This window comes from Leuciscus leuciscus (genome assembly GCF_965113295.1).
Source record: "Leuciscus leuciscus genome assembly, chromosome: 7".
Classification (NCBI taxonomy): domain Eukaryota; kingdom Metazoa; phylum Chordata; class Actinopteri; order Cypriniformes; family Leuciscidae; genus Leuciscus; species Leuciscus leuciscus.
In genome coordinates this window covers 46256363-46273862 of record NC_138731.1, presented here as the reverse complement: position 1 = coordinate 46273862, position 17500 = coordinate 46256363, and the positions used below count along the sequence as shown (strand labels likewise).

At 39.8% G+C, this 17500-nt stretch overlaps 2 protein-coding genes and 1 long non-coding RNA gene across 4 annotated transcripts in view; all 3 read left to right on the top strand.

Moving 5' to 3' along the window:
* LOC309503267 (protocadherin 8) overlaps window positions 1-4609 on the top strand; it is a 6032-nt gene extending 1423 nt beyond the window's left edge. Inside the window, exons 1-4 of the mRNA XM_082175982.1 lie at window positions 1-1088; window positions 2257-2452; window positions 4006-4494; window positions 4580-4609. The exon at window positions 1-1088 is cut by the window's left edge and continues 1423 nt beyond it. Of these exons, the coding sequence (XP_082032108.1) occupies window positions 1-1088; window positions 2257-2452; window positions 4006-4424 (1703 nt within the window). The 3' untranslated portion in view covers window positions 4425-4494; window positions 4580-4609. The remainder of the gene's footprint in view (window positions 1089-2256; window positions 2453-4005; window positions 4495-4579) is intronic.
* A 2384-nt stretch (window positions 4610-6993) lies between these two features.
* cnmd (chondromodulin) lies at window positions 6994-14955 on the top strand. 2 transcript variants are annotated; one of them, XM_082176009.1, is made up of 7 exons: window positions 6994-7452; window positions 7544-7684; window positions 9064-9156; window positions 9238-9312; window positions 12989-13142; window positions 13406-13548; window positions 14393-14955. In XM_082176009.1, exons 1-7 carry the CDS (start codon window positions 7420-7422, stop codon window positions 14612-14614), a joined length of 861 nt encoding a protein of 286 aa, XP_082032135.1. In that variant the 5' UTR covers window positions 6994-7419; the 3' UTR covers window positions 14615-14955. The 2 variants fall into 2 exon arrangements, with proteins under 2 accessions (XP_082032135.1, XP_082032134.1); XM_082176008.1 differs by having other exon boundaries at window positions 6997-7452; window positions 14390-14955.
* Window positions 14956-15055: 100 nt separating this feature from the next.
* On the top strand, window positions 15056-16030 carry LOC309503805. Its single transcript, XR_014207873.1, has 2 exons — window positions 15056-15501; window positions 15656-16030. It is a non-coding gene; the product is annotated as an uncharacterized lncRNA (long non-coding RNA).
* The last annotated feature ends 1470 nt before the right edge of the window (window positions 16031-17500 follow it).

Here is a 17500-nt window from a genome sequence, read left to right as displayed (position 1 = left end):
TTGGCGTTCCGTCGTTACGCACCGTTACTCACTACGTTATACGGCTTACCGACGTCAATGATAACGCGCCGGTATTCAGCGCTAAGATATACGAAGGTTTCATTGAGGAGAATCAACTTCCAGGAACGTACATCACAACGATTCTGGCCAGCGATCAGGACTCCGGGTTGAACGGGGAAATAACCTACGAGCTTTTCGACGCGGACACGAATACCGTTTCCCGGTTCGCCATCATGAATCAGGCGGGAAACGTGTACGCGCTGCAAAGCTTCAATCACGAGGTCACGCGGAGGCTGGATCTGCGGGTGCACGCGAGCGACAGAGGATGGCCGCAACTTCACAACAACGCCGTTCTCGTTATCAATATAGTTGATCAGAACGATAACGCGCCCGTTATAACGCACCCAACGCTTCTCAATAACGGATCCGCAGAGATCGCGATGCCGAGAGACGCGCCGGTCGGGTACATCGTGACCCGAATCACCGCTAAAGACCCAGACTCCGGTCTGAACGCAGAACTCACTTATAAACTTTACGACGGAGGGGATTTCGGTTTCGCGATCGATCCGAATACGGGAGAAATATATATAAATCGCAAAATCGCTTACGATGAGTTCGACACGTGGAGAGTCGTAGTGACGGTTAACGATAACGGCCACCCGTCGCAGACCTCAACGGCCACCGTTCACTTCACTCTAACCGAGTCCGCGCCCGCCAACGGGAACTTCTACGATGAAAGAGAACAGGATGAACCGGAACAGTGGACGCTTGTTTTGATCTCGGGCCTCACGAGCTCCTCGCTGCTGTTTCTGGTGGTTTTATCATATATACTGTGTAAAAGTCGCAAAAACGTTCAGAAGCGACGCGCTGACCTCCCAGACACGGTGGATGTTCCGTACTCGACTGACACCAACACCGTCTCCATCATCTCCAACCGGACCGCGAGTGTGTTCGAAACACACACACACACGCTTCACTCCGGCTCTCCGGAGAAACTCCACAACAGTGTTCAGGCGACCGGGGAAGTGTTCACCGACACCACACACACCTTCAAGAGCTCTTACAGGAGCGTGGCAGGGGACATAGATGTAAGTGTGTGTGTGCGTGTGTGTGTGTGAGTGAGAGAGAGAGAAAGTGTGTGTGTGTGAGAGAGAGTGAGAGAGAGAGAGAGAGAGAGAGAGTGTGTGTGTGTGTGTGAGAGAGAGAGAGAGAGAGAGAGAGAGTGTGTGTGTGTGTGTGTGTGTGTGTGTGTGTGTGTGTGTGTGTGTGTGTGTGTGTGTGTGTGTGTGTGTGTGTGTGCGTCTGTGAGAGAGATAGAGAGTGTGTGTGTGTGTGTGTGTGTGTGTGTGTGTGTGTGTGTGAGAGAGAGAGAGAGAAAGTGTGTGTGTGTGTGAGAGAGAGTGAGAGAGAGAGAGAGTGTGTGTGTGTGTGTGTGTGTGTGTGTGTGTGTGTGTGTGTGTGTGTGTGTGTGTGTGTGTGTGTGAGAGAGAGAGAGAGAGAGAGAGTGTGTGTGTGTGTGTGTGTGTGTGTGTGTGTGTGTGTGTGTGTGTGTGTGTGTGTGTGAGAGAGAGAGAGAGAGAGAGAGATAGAGATAATAACTCAAAAAGTCCAAATTGTGAGATATAAACTCAGAATTCCGGAAACAGAAAGTCCAAATTGTGACATATAAACTCAGAATTCCGGGACGTAAACTCAGAATTCCGGGACAAAAAGTCCAAGTTGTGAGATATAAACTCAGAATTCCGGGAAATAAACTAGAATTCCGGGACAAAAAGTCCAAATTGTGAGATATAAACTCAAAATTCCGGGACAAAAAGTCCAAATTGTGAGATATAAACTCAGAATTCCAGGACATAAACTCAGAATTCCGGGACAAAAAGTCCAAGTTGTGAGATATAAACTCAGAATTCCGGGACATAAACTAGAATTCCGGGACAAAAAGTCCAAATTGTGAGATATAAACTCAGAATTCCAGGACAAAAAGTCCATATTGTGAGATATAAACTCAGAATTCCGGGACAAAAAGTCTTTAGCTGTTCTTCAAATAAAAAGGTTCATGGCAAGGGATGCAAAAATAAAACAAGAGTGCAACAGTCACAGACTTCGGAGTGATGCATGTGTAGAAGAGAATACCAACAAAGAACATTGTGAGTGAAGAACTCAGAAGTGTGAATGCATAAACCGTTACTCAAGAAAATGAAACTGTCATTATTCCTCTCCCTCACGAGGATGAGCCATTGTTCTGGTTCTCCACAGGGATACTCCACTCTCCCGGGTTACGGCAGAGACAGCGCTCGCCCGGTCACGGTGTGGAAGGGAAACTCCATGATGACCATCGCGGTCCGAGATCCTCAGATCAGCGGGAAAGACAGTGGGAAAGGAGACAGTGACGTCAATGACAGTGATTCTGACATCAGTGAAGGACTCAAGAAGGACTACACCTCATATAAAGGTGAGAGCTCATCTGACACACACACATGCTTGCTCTTATTTAAAAAATAAACACACACACATACAAATATACAGTATATACAGTCAAACCAAAACTTATTCACACACCTTCAACATTTCTCACATTATCAGTTTATTCGCTATAGTTTAGAAAACGGTAATAAAATATGAGCAGAACTCAGCTGATATTTGACTGGTTTTGTCCGTCCTTCTGTTAGACTGTCTCACACATGAATTATGTTGAATATCTGTCAGCTGTTAAATTTAACTACACAATTAGATAATACCAGTTTAGCTCAACCAATCACCAAGCAATGCTTCATTTTGTTCAGTCTGTGTGTAAAAAGAGCATTAGCAATTAAAGACAAAACACTTCAGCAAAACATGATCAGCTCAAAGTGTCCCAATCATTTTTGGTCCCAAATGTATATAAATGTCACTGGTAGTCCCTGTATGAAGAATATTAGGGTATAATATGTCTCAGTTTTCTTTATTTTGCTCTCCTCACTTACATAAATGAACTGTAGTGTCCTGCACACACTAGCTAAACAATATTAAACATTATATCTGGTGAGTAATCTTTGGTGTGACTGTATATAAGGCACTTATCTTGTACAGGATCATGAGTTAATGAGGTGTCGTGTGGATTAGTCAGGCAAACCTTGAGTCGGCTTGCAGTTACAGTACAGAGATGCTCAGATTAGATCGGTTCATGTCAAGGTCAGTTTGTTTCTAGTGCAGTCTTGTTAAGCTCTGGGAAACCGAGGTTGAGCTTCATACTAGCACTGATAGAGCTGGAGAGTGTGTTAATGCTGAAGATCAGTTCATAACACTGTAACAAAAACCTCTTATAACAATGAGCTTTAGGAAAAATTAATTTTCAATACACTACCGTAAAATGATCTTACAGTAGATGAGAAGCACTACAGAAGAATAGTTCAAATACCAAAGATGAACTCATCATTATGCAACACAATACAGTAAACTATCAATTACAGTACAGTAAATAAATGTACTGTACAAATTTCATTACAGTTTCATAAAGTAAAAATTCTGAGATATAAACTCAGAATTCCGAGACAAAAAGTCCAAATTGTGAGATATAAAATCATATTTCTGGGAAAAAGTCCAAATTGTGAGAATTGTATCAATTCCATTTTTGTGGAAGCTCATTTCACTGAATAAATAAATAAAATGGGTAATTAAAAAGTACATATTGTTAACATCTCACAATTCTGACTTTTTTCCCGTAATCCTGAGGATATATATCTTATATAATATATCATATAATAATATTATACAATATTTAAACTCAATTCTGAGAAAAGTTGAGGGGAAAAAAAAGTTGTAAATGCTTTTTATTGTTTTATTCGGTGGCAGAAACGAGATTCCATACAGATGAAGGTTCGACCTGAACTAAAACTGACTCTATTGTCTTCTGTAGAGCTGCTTCTGAATGTGCCTCATAACTGATGAACTGCAGTTATTCTCCTGTTCATCCCTGTGAAGTTTGACTAAATGTGTAGTAATCAGTGCCAAACGGTGTTTTCCCAGGTCTGTGGGCCTGTACCAGTGAATGCAGGATCCTGGGCCACTCGGACCGGTGCTGGAGCCCGTCGGTCAGCAGAACCAGCGGGAACATTAGACACCTCTCGACCTTCACAAGGACCCGGAGCTCGGACAGACACACGCCCAGGAGCTCGGACACACACACGCCCAGGAGCGTGGTCTTACACAGCCTCACAGAAGACCAGCAGAGTCAGTGTGATTACATACACATCTGCTCTCCTCAGTCTCAGAGACAGAGACGAGACACTGAGGACACACACCTGTTCACACACACACACTCCACCAAACCCATCACACACACAGATTCACAGTCTCAGAGGAGACGAGACACTGAGGACACACACACACACTCCACCAAACCCATCAACACACAAAGTCCCACCAGATTCACAGACTCAGTCTGAGACAGAACCTCATCCTCATGACAAAAAGTCCAGATTGTGAGATATAAACTCAGAATTCCTGGAACAAAAAGTCAAAATTCTGATATATTAACTCAGAATTCCGGGACAAAAAGTCAAAATTCCGAGATATAAACTCAGAATTCCGGGACAAAAAGTAAAAATTCTGAGATATAAACTCAGAATTCCGTGACGAAAAGTCCAATTTCCAAGATATAAACTCATAATTCCGGGACAAAAAGGCAAAATTATGAGATATAAACTCAGAATTCTGTGATGAAAAGTCCAATTTCCTAGATATAAACTCAGAATTCCAGGACAAAAGGTAAAAATTCCAAGATATAAACTCATAATTCCGGGACAAAAAGGCAAAATTATGAGATATAAACTCAGAATTCTGTGATGAAAAGTCCAATTTCCTAGATATAAACTCAGAATTCCAGGACAAAAGGTAAAAATTCCAAGATATAAACTCAGAAGTCCGTGACAAAAGGTAAAAATTCCAAGATATAAACTCAGAATTCCGGGACAAAAAGTCCAAATTCCGAGATATAAACTCACAATCCTGTGATGAAAAGTCCAATTTCCTAGATATAAACTCAGAATTCCAGGACAAAAGGTAAAAATTCCAAGATATAAACTCAGAAGTCCGTGACAAAAGGTAAAAATTCCAAGATATAAACTCAGAAGTCCGTGACAAAAGGTAAAAATTCCAAGATATAAACTCAGAATTCCGGGACAAAAAGTCCAAATTCCGAGATATAAACTCACAATCCTGGGACAAAAAGTCCAAATTCCGAGATATAAACTCACAATTCCGGGACAAAAAGTCCAAATTCCGAGATATAAACTCACAATTCCGGGACAAAAAGTCCAAATTCAGAGATATAAACTCAGAATTCCGGGACAAAAAGTAAAAAATTGGAGATATAAACAGAATTTTGGGACAAAAAGTAAAAAATTGGAGATATAAACAGAATTTTGGGACAAAAAGTAAAAAATTGGAGATATAAACAGAATTTTGGGACAAAAAGTAAAAATTCTGAGATATAACCTCAAAGTCCAAATTGCTGTACATACTTTATCTTTGACTGCATTGATGTTTTGTACATAAAAATCTATATATTTTTAACAATATTACCTGTTTTTTCTCATGGCATGTTTTGGATGATTCTAATGTGATTGTGTTCGTCACTTTGGTCGCACTGTAACACATGAAATGTCATTTTTTTAAAGCTGCAAATGTTAGCACTTTTATAACATTTACTTACACCAGTTGTTTCTTTCTAAGAAATTAAAAAACATGATGAATAAAATAAGTTATGATCAAATCTACAGTGTTTTGTATCCTTGATGAAACCAGTGAAAATATTTATGATCTTATAAACCTTTTGATCTGAACTATTAATTATGTTCTTCCTCATTGTTTTCCAGCACAAATATCTAAACTTTCTTAAATCAAGACACATTTACCGGAGAACAATGACTGAAGATATTGAGTTTGTTTTCTAAAAAACTGCATTAAAATGAGTTTGTGCTTTAAACAAGAAATAATATCAGCCAATGGAGAAAAATAATCACAATTCAAAGGGAAAACAAGTTTTTCTGACAAAAATGCTGAGGAAGAATAGAATCTTTTGCATAGAATGCACACAATTCAGTTTCGTCATATACATTTTCAAATGGCATTATATTAAAAAAGTTGAACTTTGCCAGATGAAGTGAGGTCAAAGATCACGTTTCTCCTGATGAATGTCCAGAATGAGCTGAAATCCAGACGAAGATCAAATATAAGAGATTTCATTTGTGTCATGTTTTCATCATTCCCATTTACGCCATTTCTGTTTATTGATATGATGATATGATATAATACTTTATTATCAGACTGAAATTTTCAGACTTCAGTATCTATGTGTACAACAATAAATATCGACATACACTTCATCCACAACTGAATCTCACACATCATTATTCTAACGTGAAAAAGTCATGAGAAGGACTTTTGATGGCGAGTGCACATACAGGTGAAACTCAAAAAAACGTTAAAAAAAATAATAATAATATCATGCAAAAGTTAGAATATTACAGCTTATGAAAACCCCAAATTCAAAATCTCAGAAAATTTGAATATTACATGAAATCAGTCAAAAAAAAGAATTTTAAATACAGAAATGTCGGCCCTCTGAAAAATATAATCATGCATATGTATATTGTTATATATACTAAATATATTAGTTTCACCTTTTAATTGGAATGACTGAAATACATGAACTTTTGCACGATATTCTAATTTCTCCAGTTTCAGCTGTAAATGAGCTCAGATGTAACCCTAGTAAAACTGAGGAATATTATTTGCCTTTGCTGAGTTGGAATAAAAAATGTCCTTTCAAAAGCCTCCCGTGATTTTACAGTGAATTCCAGTGAAACGGATGGAAACAAAGAATCTGTGTGTCACCATGAACACATCTTTACCGTGGACTATTTGTTCTTCTTGATGTGCAGCAAACTGTCCTGTGTTTGGGTTTAGTTTCATGCATATAGTCAGAAGGGGAATTCTGTAACACTGCTATATTTAAAGCATACATTTTTAATATTCTGCATTAATCAGTTTACTATATTTCTATTCATGGGAGCGAGCGGATGTGATGTGCACATAGATGAGATCAGATCTAACTGGTTAAACTGGGGCACATTTCTTAACTTTGCTGAAAGCGTCTCATGGATTTACAGTGAAACTAATAGAGTGAATTCAGGCCTGCTTTTGCCCGTCAATTTACATGAGTTCATTTCAGACGCGCATGAATGGCCTAAATCATGTGTCTCAGTCCAATGTTTTCTCAAGCCACAGGACGTCCCAGGAGAGGAATTCCAGTCTTGAGTTTCTCCGGGATCTTGTTTATTTTCCCTGAATTTTTCTTCTCTCTCACCTAGATGACAGAAACTCGAGAGAAGCTGCAGAAAGTCACAGAGCTTTGCTTTCAGTAGACGCCAGAACACCATGGAGGAAACACCAGGAAAAGCTCCCGTTGAGGTAAACGGCGTTCCCTTTATCTTTAAGGCATTTCTTCACATTATAACTCTATTATACTTCATGTTTGTGTGTATATGTGTGTGTATATCAGGCTTACAGTGACATGATCCTGAAGCCTGGAGGGTTCACGCGTCTCAGGAGGACGCTGGTCTTCGTCTTCATCGCAGGAGCCGCTCTTCTGCTGTTCGGAGGCGTCGGAGCTTTTTACCTGTGGAAAGTCACGGAAAAAGAAGTAGGTCGACAATCATTAGCAGTCTAAAGTGTTTTAGCTTAAAGTAAGTGCAATATAATGCACACAAATACCACTTTTGCGAGTGTCTGCCAAATTCTGCACTGTAAAAAAGTGTAAGTTTGAAGGCAAATCAAAGCAGAACCCGATGCAGTAATGCGAAGACGCTGCTGTGTGACCATAAACACACTTTTACCGTGGACTATTTGTTCTTCATGATGTGCAACAAATTGTTCTGTGTTTTGGGTTTAATTTGCATGCAGTCGTGTGGGGGATTCAGTAACACTGCTGTATTTTAATATCCCACGCTCCAGCGTTTTTCCCAGTGTTCTCTCGAACGGCATCCTGAAGCAAAAGTGCAGACGTGTCGATGTTTGAAGCACACGTGCACTGAGTCTGAGCCTGAAGTGGAAATATTTAAATGCAGTTTGTCTCAGGAAAGTGTCAGGAATGATCAATAGAGGGCATTGATTTCAGGCACACCTCTGGAATCTGGCAAACAGAGCGGTGTGTGTGTGTGTGTGTGTGTGTGTGTGTGTGTGTGTGTGTGTGTGTGTGTGTGTGTGTGTGTGTGTGTGTGTGTGTGTGTGTGTGTGTGTGTGTGCTGGGTTATAATCACGCAGTGTGAACAGTGCAAACACACACCAGCGGCCGAGAAACACACACGACCAGTCAGACGACCAGCAGAACTAATAATGCAGGAATATTATGGTTTATAGGGATGATAGCAGTGGTTCTCTAAAACTGTTTAATGGACAAAAGAAAGCATGTCACACAATAAATGCATTATTACAGCTAATATTATATATTTAGCTGTTTCATTTGACATATTTAGCCAATAATACACACAATTTGGAAGCGTTTCCTTTTCCCTTTGACATCTAATCAGTTAATAATGTTGGGTTAAAAATAACCCAATGAGTAACCCAACAATGGGGGGGGGGGGGGGGTATAGCAGCTTCCCACTGCGTTGGGTTAAAAGCCAGTTGGGTTAAGAGTAACCCAACAGTTAAGTTAACTATTTATTTTTATTCATGGCATTATTTTAATTAATAAAATACACTTTGTTTTCAAATACAGATTGTTTATATGTATAAAACAATAAATATGTCTTAAGAAATAATTAAAAAACTAAATATTGGGGAGTCTAGAATTTAATGTAAATATACATAATTAATACTTAAATTCGAATTACGCAAGTGTTCATACAACATACGTATTTAACCCAACAGCCGGGTTATTACTAGAAATGACCCAACATGTTTGGAGAATAACTCAACACAGTGACCCAACATGAGTAACTCAACACAGTGACCCAACATGAGTAACCCAGCAGTGTTTTACTGTGGAGATGTGTGAGTTTAGTGTGCTGGTGTCCACAGGCGATCAGCGCTCACTACATCGATATAGAGATGACCGAACACTACTCTGATGCTGGAGACGCCAAAACTGTGGAAGTGCGAGACTTTAAAGCTGTGAGTAGCGGATGATAAACCTGTTCATCGTATTCCAGAGATACTCTCCAAATGACAGCATTCTTCCGGCCTCATTCACAGGGCATTACAGCGGTCAAGTTTCCTGGGAAAGAGAAGTGTTACATCAAATCACAAGTCAGATCTGAACTTTCTGAGGTGAGAACTGCCATTATCTCCATTATGTGCCCGATTCATCACTCTCTCAGGGTCATTCAGTAACTGTAAAAGCCAGCCGTTGCTCTGCATATTTAGTAGCTATTTTGACAGTATCAAGTGTATTTCACTTTGATGAAATATGAATGAAATTGATGTCTAAAAATAGTCCTGCAGAAATTAATCTACATGTTTATCATGTTTCATGAATCAAAAGCTACATGAATAAATAAGATAGCTGATTAAATAAGGATAAAACCTTTATCGAGCTAAATGAAAGGTAATTGTCTGTAATTCTGGCTGGAAATAAACAGCTGAAGTGTGTGATTTGCTGTCTGTCAAACAGGTAGTCCTCATTGGTTGAGCCGATGCTTTTATGTCAGGATCACACAAGGGACGATAACTATAACGATAACTATTAGCGACCACACCAACACAACAATATAGGTCTTTTTATTCTGAGACAGGGTTAGCTGCAGGTCGGAGTAATGGGCGTAAACAATGCCCTAACCCCGCCCACACCCTTACAGGCAGTTTTCACAACCAATCTCAAAGACATTTTAGCACACCCCCTACCTTTCAGACACGCCCACTAACCCTTTTAGCACGCCCCCTACCTTTCAGACACGCCCACTAACCCTTTTAGCACGCCCCCTACCTTTCAGACACGCCCACTAACGTTCAACAGCCCCCCTACCTTTCAGACACGCCCACTAACATTCAACACGCCCCTACCTTTCAGACACGCCCACTAACGTTCGACACATCCACAACCTTTTGACACGCCCCCTAATGTTTGACATGCCCCCTACCTTTCAGACACGCCCCCTAATGTTTGACATGCCCTCTACCTTTCAGACATGCTCCCTAATATTTGAACACACCCACTACCTTTTAAAACACACCCCCTATCTTTCAGACACGTCCCCTAACGTTTGACACGCCCACTACCTTTAAAACACGCCCCCATCTTTCAGACACGTCCCCTAACGTTTGACACACCCACTACCTTTAAAACACGCCCCCTATCTTTCAGACACGTCCCCTAACGTTTGACACGCCCACTACCTTTAAAACACGCTCCCTATCTTTCAGACACGTCCCCTAACGTTTGACACCCCCACTACCTTTTAAAACACACCCCCTATCTTTCAGACACGTCCCCTAATGTTTGACACGCCCACTACCTTTAAAACACGCCCCCCTATCTTTCAGACACGTCCCTTAACGTTTGACACGCCCACTACCTTTAAAACGCGCCCCCTATCTTTCAGACACGTCCCCTAACGTTTGACACGCCCACTACCTTTAAAACACGCCCCCTATTTTTCAGACACGTCCCCTAACGTTTGACACACCCACTAACTTTTTACATGCCCACTACCTTTGGACACGCCCACTACCTTTCAGGCACGCCCACTAACTTTCGGCACGCCCACTATCTTTCAGGCACGCCCACTACCTTTTGACACACCCCCTACTTTTCAGGCACGCCCACTACCTGTAGACACACCCAGAGCCGGATTAACGCAAAGGCAAACTAGGCACGTGCCTAGGGCCCGATTGGCGGGATGGGGCCCAGACAGAGGGACAGAAAAAAAAAAAAAAAAAAAAAAAAAATACAAATGTCCCATCTACAATTTATTTCAATATTTATTAATTACCTAAAAATAGTGACGATGTTTATCTTAACCATAGACTGTTACATTACTGCAGTTAAACCAAATGAATGTGTCCGTTACAAAGCGGGTGCCGGCTTCTGAAAGTATGTGTAACGAACGCATCCATCAGGTGCTGCGAGGCAAAAGCCTAATAAGCACACAAAGAAGCACAGCTCATAATGCAGGTGTGTGAGTTGTCGTCATCTATTTTGGAGTGATTGCAATGTATTCTAAATATAAACTTGTACTGTAGATCAGCGTCATTTCTGGAAAAATCATTCACCGCTTTATTACGAGTTTAAAAGAGCGCGAGCGTCATTAACGTGCCCAGACGCGACGCTTTGAATTTGCGCGTACAATGAATAACATCGCGTCGGGAGCTGACTAGTAAAAAAGCTACAAAATTAAAAGACAAGACGTCTGTATTCTAAGTTAAAAAGCCAACACACTACAACATTTTTAAATGTTTCAAATAAAGGATCTCATATCTATGGGTCTATCTTCTAAATTCTGCTGATGATTAGATTATACCCTGACATTACGCCAATAATATCAGTTTATATATTTTTTTCTGCTCAGTAGCGATCGTGTCTTTCTCTTCCACTTGATTTGTGTATAGCATATTTAAGGTAGCAATGCAATATAAAAGCACTTATGCTCATCTACTGAAGTGGGATTCTGGAACTGTGAATAAATTGAATAAAACAGCAAAATAACAACAACAACAATAACATCTTCATTAAACAAAAAAGAGATTACCTTAGATAAAGTTTGATTAATATGTACATACAGTAGCCTACCGGTAAAAGTCTGGACCCATTACTATTTTTAATGTTTTTGAAAGAAGTTTATTATTATGCTCTACAAGCCTGCATTTATTTGATCAAAAATACAGAAAAAAACAGGAATATTCAGCAAGGATGTGTTAAACATAAAAAGTGATAGTGAAGACTTTTTTAAAACCACTTTTTAATAATCAAAAATCCTGAAAAAAAGTATCACAGGTTATAAAATAAATATTAAAGGAGAAGTTCACTTTTAAAATGAAAATTCTGTCATCATATACTCACCGTCATGTTGTTTCAAACCTGTATAAATTTCTTTCTTCTGCTGAACACAAAGGAAGATATTTAGAAGAATGTCAGTAACCAGACAGTTTTTGGGTCCCATTGACTTCCATAGTATATTTTTTTCCTACTATGGAAGTCAATGGGACCCAAAAACTGTCTGGTTACTGACATTCTTCTAAATATCTTCCTTTGTGTTCAGCAGAAGAAAGAAATTCATACAGGTTTGAAACAACATGAGGGTGAGTATATGATGACAGAATTTTCATTTTAAAAGTGAACTTCTCCTTTAAGCACCATTTCTAACATTTGATAATAAATCAGAATATTATAAAGTTTTCTGAAGGATCACGTGACACTAAATTCAGCTTTGCATCACAGAAATATAAAGTATAGTAAAATAGAAAACCATTATTTTAAATTTTAATAATATTTCACTATATTATTTTTCTGTATTTTTGATCAAATAAATCCAGGCTTGATGAGCATAAGAGACTTCTTTCAAAAACATTAAAAATAGTAATGTGTCCAAACTTATGTACTGTGTAAGTAAAAATATACTGCTTTTAAAATGAAATGTTGTATAAATAAAAAGGTTAGGAATCATATTTGTTTCAAGTGTTTTTTTTATTGGGGGTGGGGGGCCTCCAACATGAATTTTGCCTAGGGCCTCCTAATGTCTAGAACCGGCCCTGGACACACCCTCTAACCTTGGACACGCCTACTACCTTCCGACACGCCCACCATCTTTCAGGCACGCCCACTAACTTTCATCACGCCCCCTACTTTTCAGGCACGCCCACCACCTTTCCGGCTCAAGCAGGATGGAATCTGATTGCAAACACTGATCGCAAATGTATTTAATGTATACATATATACCTTAAAGCCAGGAAGAGGAAGAAGTTCTAGTATTCAGTGTTCAATCATCGGTTATGTTTTAATTTCCAATAGGAGGAAGACAATGTTGCAGTGAAATCTGACGTGGCGTCTCTGGTTTGGATTGCGTCTGATGAGCCGCTGAAGGACAGCAGTTTTCTGAGCCCTGAAATACTGAGATTCTGTGGAGATCTTCCCATTTACTGGCATCATCCTGCGAACTCCAGAGGTACTTCATATTTCTACTCAATAAACCTGCAACACACGAAGAGCAATGACAAATGTCAAGGTAATTCTCTGATTAAAGCATTAATCTTTATATTGTACGATTAATAGTTCATGAGCCGTGAGCCACTCAAAGCACATAAACATGTTTTCAGATACAAATACATTTCAGGCAAATCAGAAGCAGTGAATGCAGTTACTCGGTGACCGTGGCATTAGTGCATGACGTCATTACCATCTACAGCTTAGACATGTCTCTCTCTTTAGCACTGAGGAAGAGGAGAAGTGTGACGCGAGTGAGGAGACAGAGTACCGGAGGATCAAACCAGCAACAAACGAGACGTCGAAACTCCACAAGTTCAGTCAGAGAGGACGAACGGCCCGAGTATAACCCGGAGAACCCTTATCACGTGAGCAGTGCCTTCATTATTAATCATTTCAACACTGATAATAATCATAAATGTTTCTTGAGCATCAAATCATCATATTAGAATGATTTCTGAAGGATCATGTGACACTGAAGACTGGAGTAATGATGCTGAAAATTCAGCTTTGATCACAGGAATAAATTACACTTTACTGTATATTGACATAGAAAACCGTAATTTTACATTGTAATAATATTTCACAATTTTTACTGTATTTTTGATCAAATAAATGCAGCCCAGGTGAGCAGAAGAGACTCTTTCAGAAACAATAAAAAAGTCGTAAAAAGCCCCCTACCTTTCAGACACGCCCACTAACTCTTGACACGCCCCCTACCTTTCACACACGCCCACTAACTCTTGACACGCCCCCTACATTTCAGACACGCCCACTAACTCTTGACACGCCGCCTACCTTTCAGACACGCCCACTAACTCTTGACATGCCCCCTACCTTTCAGACACGCCCACTAACTCTTGACATGCCCCCTACCTTTCAGACACGCCCACTAACTCTTGACACTCACCCAACCTTTCAGACACGCCCACTAACTCTTGACACACCCCCTACCTTTCAGACACACCCACTAACTCTTGACACGCCCCCTACCTTTCAGACACGCCCACTAACATGCAGCCGACCCCAAACCTGAAAGATGGCGTACCGTATGAACAGTATGTCCGTATTAGAATCCGGGCCACTTAACAAAACTGCAACACAAGACGAACACATCAGTCTTAGAAGGAAGAACTATGTTTTTAAATGTACGCTGCGAGTGAATCAGAATCAGTGCCTGTCTCACCATTGATGTCCTCTCCTCTCCAGCAGACTCAGGAGGGTTCTGAAGGCCACATGGTGTTCGACCCCATGCTGGACCACCGTGGGATCTGCTGTACCGAATGCCACCGCAGTCACACACATTGCGAGCGTGTGTGTGAGCCACACGGAGGCTACTGGCCGTGGCCCTATAACTACCACGGGTGCCGGCCGGTGTGCCGGGTCATCATGCCGTGCCGGTGGTGGGCCGCTCGCGTCCTGGGCCTCGTGTGATCCTCCAGATGAGCTCTGACCGGACGGCTTCAACAGGAGGAACCCAGCAAGCAACACACTGCAAACAAAATACAAGTTTTCTGACTCAGTATTTTCGTCTTGTTTCCAGTCCAAATATCTACAAAATCTTAAATCAAGAAGCATTTACTAGAGAATGCCATTAGACATTATGTCTACTTTTCTGGGGCGGAAAATCTAAATGAAGTGAGTTTTTGCTGAAAACAAGCTAAACGATCTGCCAATGCGGGAAGAACAATAATCTTGTTTTCCATTTGAATTAGGTTTATGTTTCTGACCGCATTGGCAGATAATTGTGCTTGTTTTCAGCAAAAACTCACTTCATTTAGTGAGTTTTTAACTCCCCCCCCCCCCCCCCCAGAAAACAAGACATACTGGTAATATCTAATGGCATTTTACGACTTTAGCAAATCCATCTTGATTTAAAGGGATACTCCACTGAAAAATGAAAATTCTGTCATCATATACTCACCCTCATGTTGTTTCAAACCTGTATGAATTTCTTTCTTCTGCTGAACAGAAAGGAAGACATTTAGAAGAATGTCAGTAACCAGACAGTTTTAGATACCATTGACTTCCATAGTATATTTTTTTCCTACTATGGAAGTCAATGGTATCTAAAACTGTCTGGTTACTGACATTCTTCTAAATGTCTTCCTTTCTGTTCAGCAGAAGAAAGAAATTCATACAGGTTTGAAACAACATGAGAGTGAGTATATGATGACAGAATTTTCATCTTTCGGTGGAGTAACCCTTTAAGATTATTTAGTCATTTGGACTGGAAACAAGACAAAAATACTGAGTAAGAAAGGCATGTTTTACAGTGTGTCCGTCATCTCACCGTCTGTGTTCACTATAGACCCGATATAGTCCGTCTGTGTTCACTATAGATCACTATAGACCCGATATAGTCCGTCTGTGTTCACTATAGATCACTATAGACCCGATATAGTCCGTCTCTGTTCACTATAGATCACTATAGACCCGATATAGTCCGTCTCTGTTCACTATAGATCACTATAGACCCGATATAGTCCGGCTGTGAGAAACACACTTCTAGACTAAATAACCTTGAATTTTGTTTCATGTCGTTTTTGCCAGAATATCTTGCGAGATGTTTGATATTCCATCATGTAAGCGAAGTAAACAGTGATTACAAGGTGTTTGGTTTCATTTCTTCACTCATTTCTTTGTTATCTGATGACTAGTCTAATATTGTGACTGTTTAGACGTCTATAAAAGCCCAGATGTTGTCCTGTTTTAGCCTAGACTGAGTCTGGACGCTCTCAGACGTCTTTTAAACACAACATTGCTTGCTGGGAAGCGACTCAAAGCTCCAATGTAACCAACAAATGTCAGACTTCGATGTGTACTGATATACAAATAAACATATAACTATAGCACTAGCTGAGAATATGCAGTTTTGAATAACAGTGTCTTTAGGACTATCAGATGTTCTTGAATGACGAACACTTCACAGGAAGGTTGTATAAATCTTGACCCTCATGACTGTTTTTTGGGTCACGTTTACTAATACATACATTTGTTAGATCTGTTAACATTAGTTAATGCACTATGAATTAAAATGAACGTGTATTAAAGCTGACATCATGAAAATCTGAGTTTCTCCGTGTTTAATAAGGGGTCTACGGTGCTTCTACCAACCCAGAACACATGATTACACAAGATATAATAAATGATCTGGTATTTTGAGCTGAGATTTCACACACACACATTCTGGGACATCATAGATTTATATTAAATCTGGTGAAAGGGGGCGTAATATGTCATTTACATTAGAAAGATTAATAAATGTGGTGAAAACACTGTTAGTTCATGCATTAGCTAATGTTAACTGAATGTACAGTGAGGAGTGTTGTATTATTTCTGAGAGGATCCACTGAAGTGCTTTGAGTTTAGACTCAGTCCAGCCAGCTTCAAAACACTCATTAATTTTGCAGTTATGTTTGGTAATGCAAGTGGGACCGAAATTAAATCTTCAGCTTTACATGAACAACTACATGAAAATGAATATCTGCAGTGCATTTATAAAATGCACACTGTAAAGTACGCTTCTAGCCTCCGGGCGACGAGCAACTCCTGCGTCGGATGAAACTATCGTCTGGTGTTTAAGAGATGCAACCTAATTTTACTAAACCCTCTGCGTAGGCATTAATAACTCATTAAGATTAGGCCTGGTTTGCTATGAAAGAAGTAAGATAACACGACAGTATAATCGTTTAGCTAATCCAGGAATTAAACCACAGAGATATTAATAGTGTAAGATGTACATGTAAGAGAAACACCTTCTGAACTCTAGAAGTGTGCTGGCGTATTTAACTTTCCTCCCGGTTTGAAATTAAAAGCACATCCATTTCTTTGAAGAATGTGAGGTTCAAACGTCTGAAAATCTTCTCATTTAAATATGCATGTAAAAAAATGGGTGATTCTGACACATAAAATGAATGATGTAAAATGGAGCAGAAATATTTGACGTTGCGCTCTACTATAGTCTACTATAAGAAAGCGCTATATAAATGCCTCATTCTATTCTATTCTATTCTATTCTATTCTATTCTATTCTATAATCTAATATATGACTAAATGCATGAGGTGTTTTTGTACAGATTCTCATTCATCGCTCAATCTGTGATGCTGATAATAATCTGTGATGCTCATAATAATCTGTGATGCTGATAATAATCTGTGATGCTGATAATAATAATCTGTGATGCTCATAATAATAATCTGTGATGCTCATAATAATAATCTGTGATGCTCATAATAATAATCTGTGATGCTCATAATAATCTGTGATGCTCATAATAATCTGTGATGAACATGTATTTTCCCTCTTATGAACCCCTG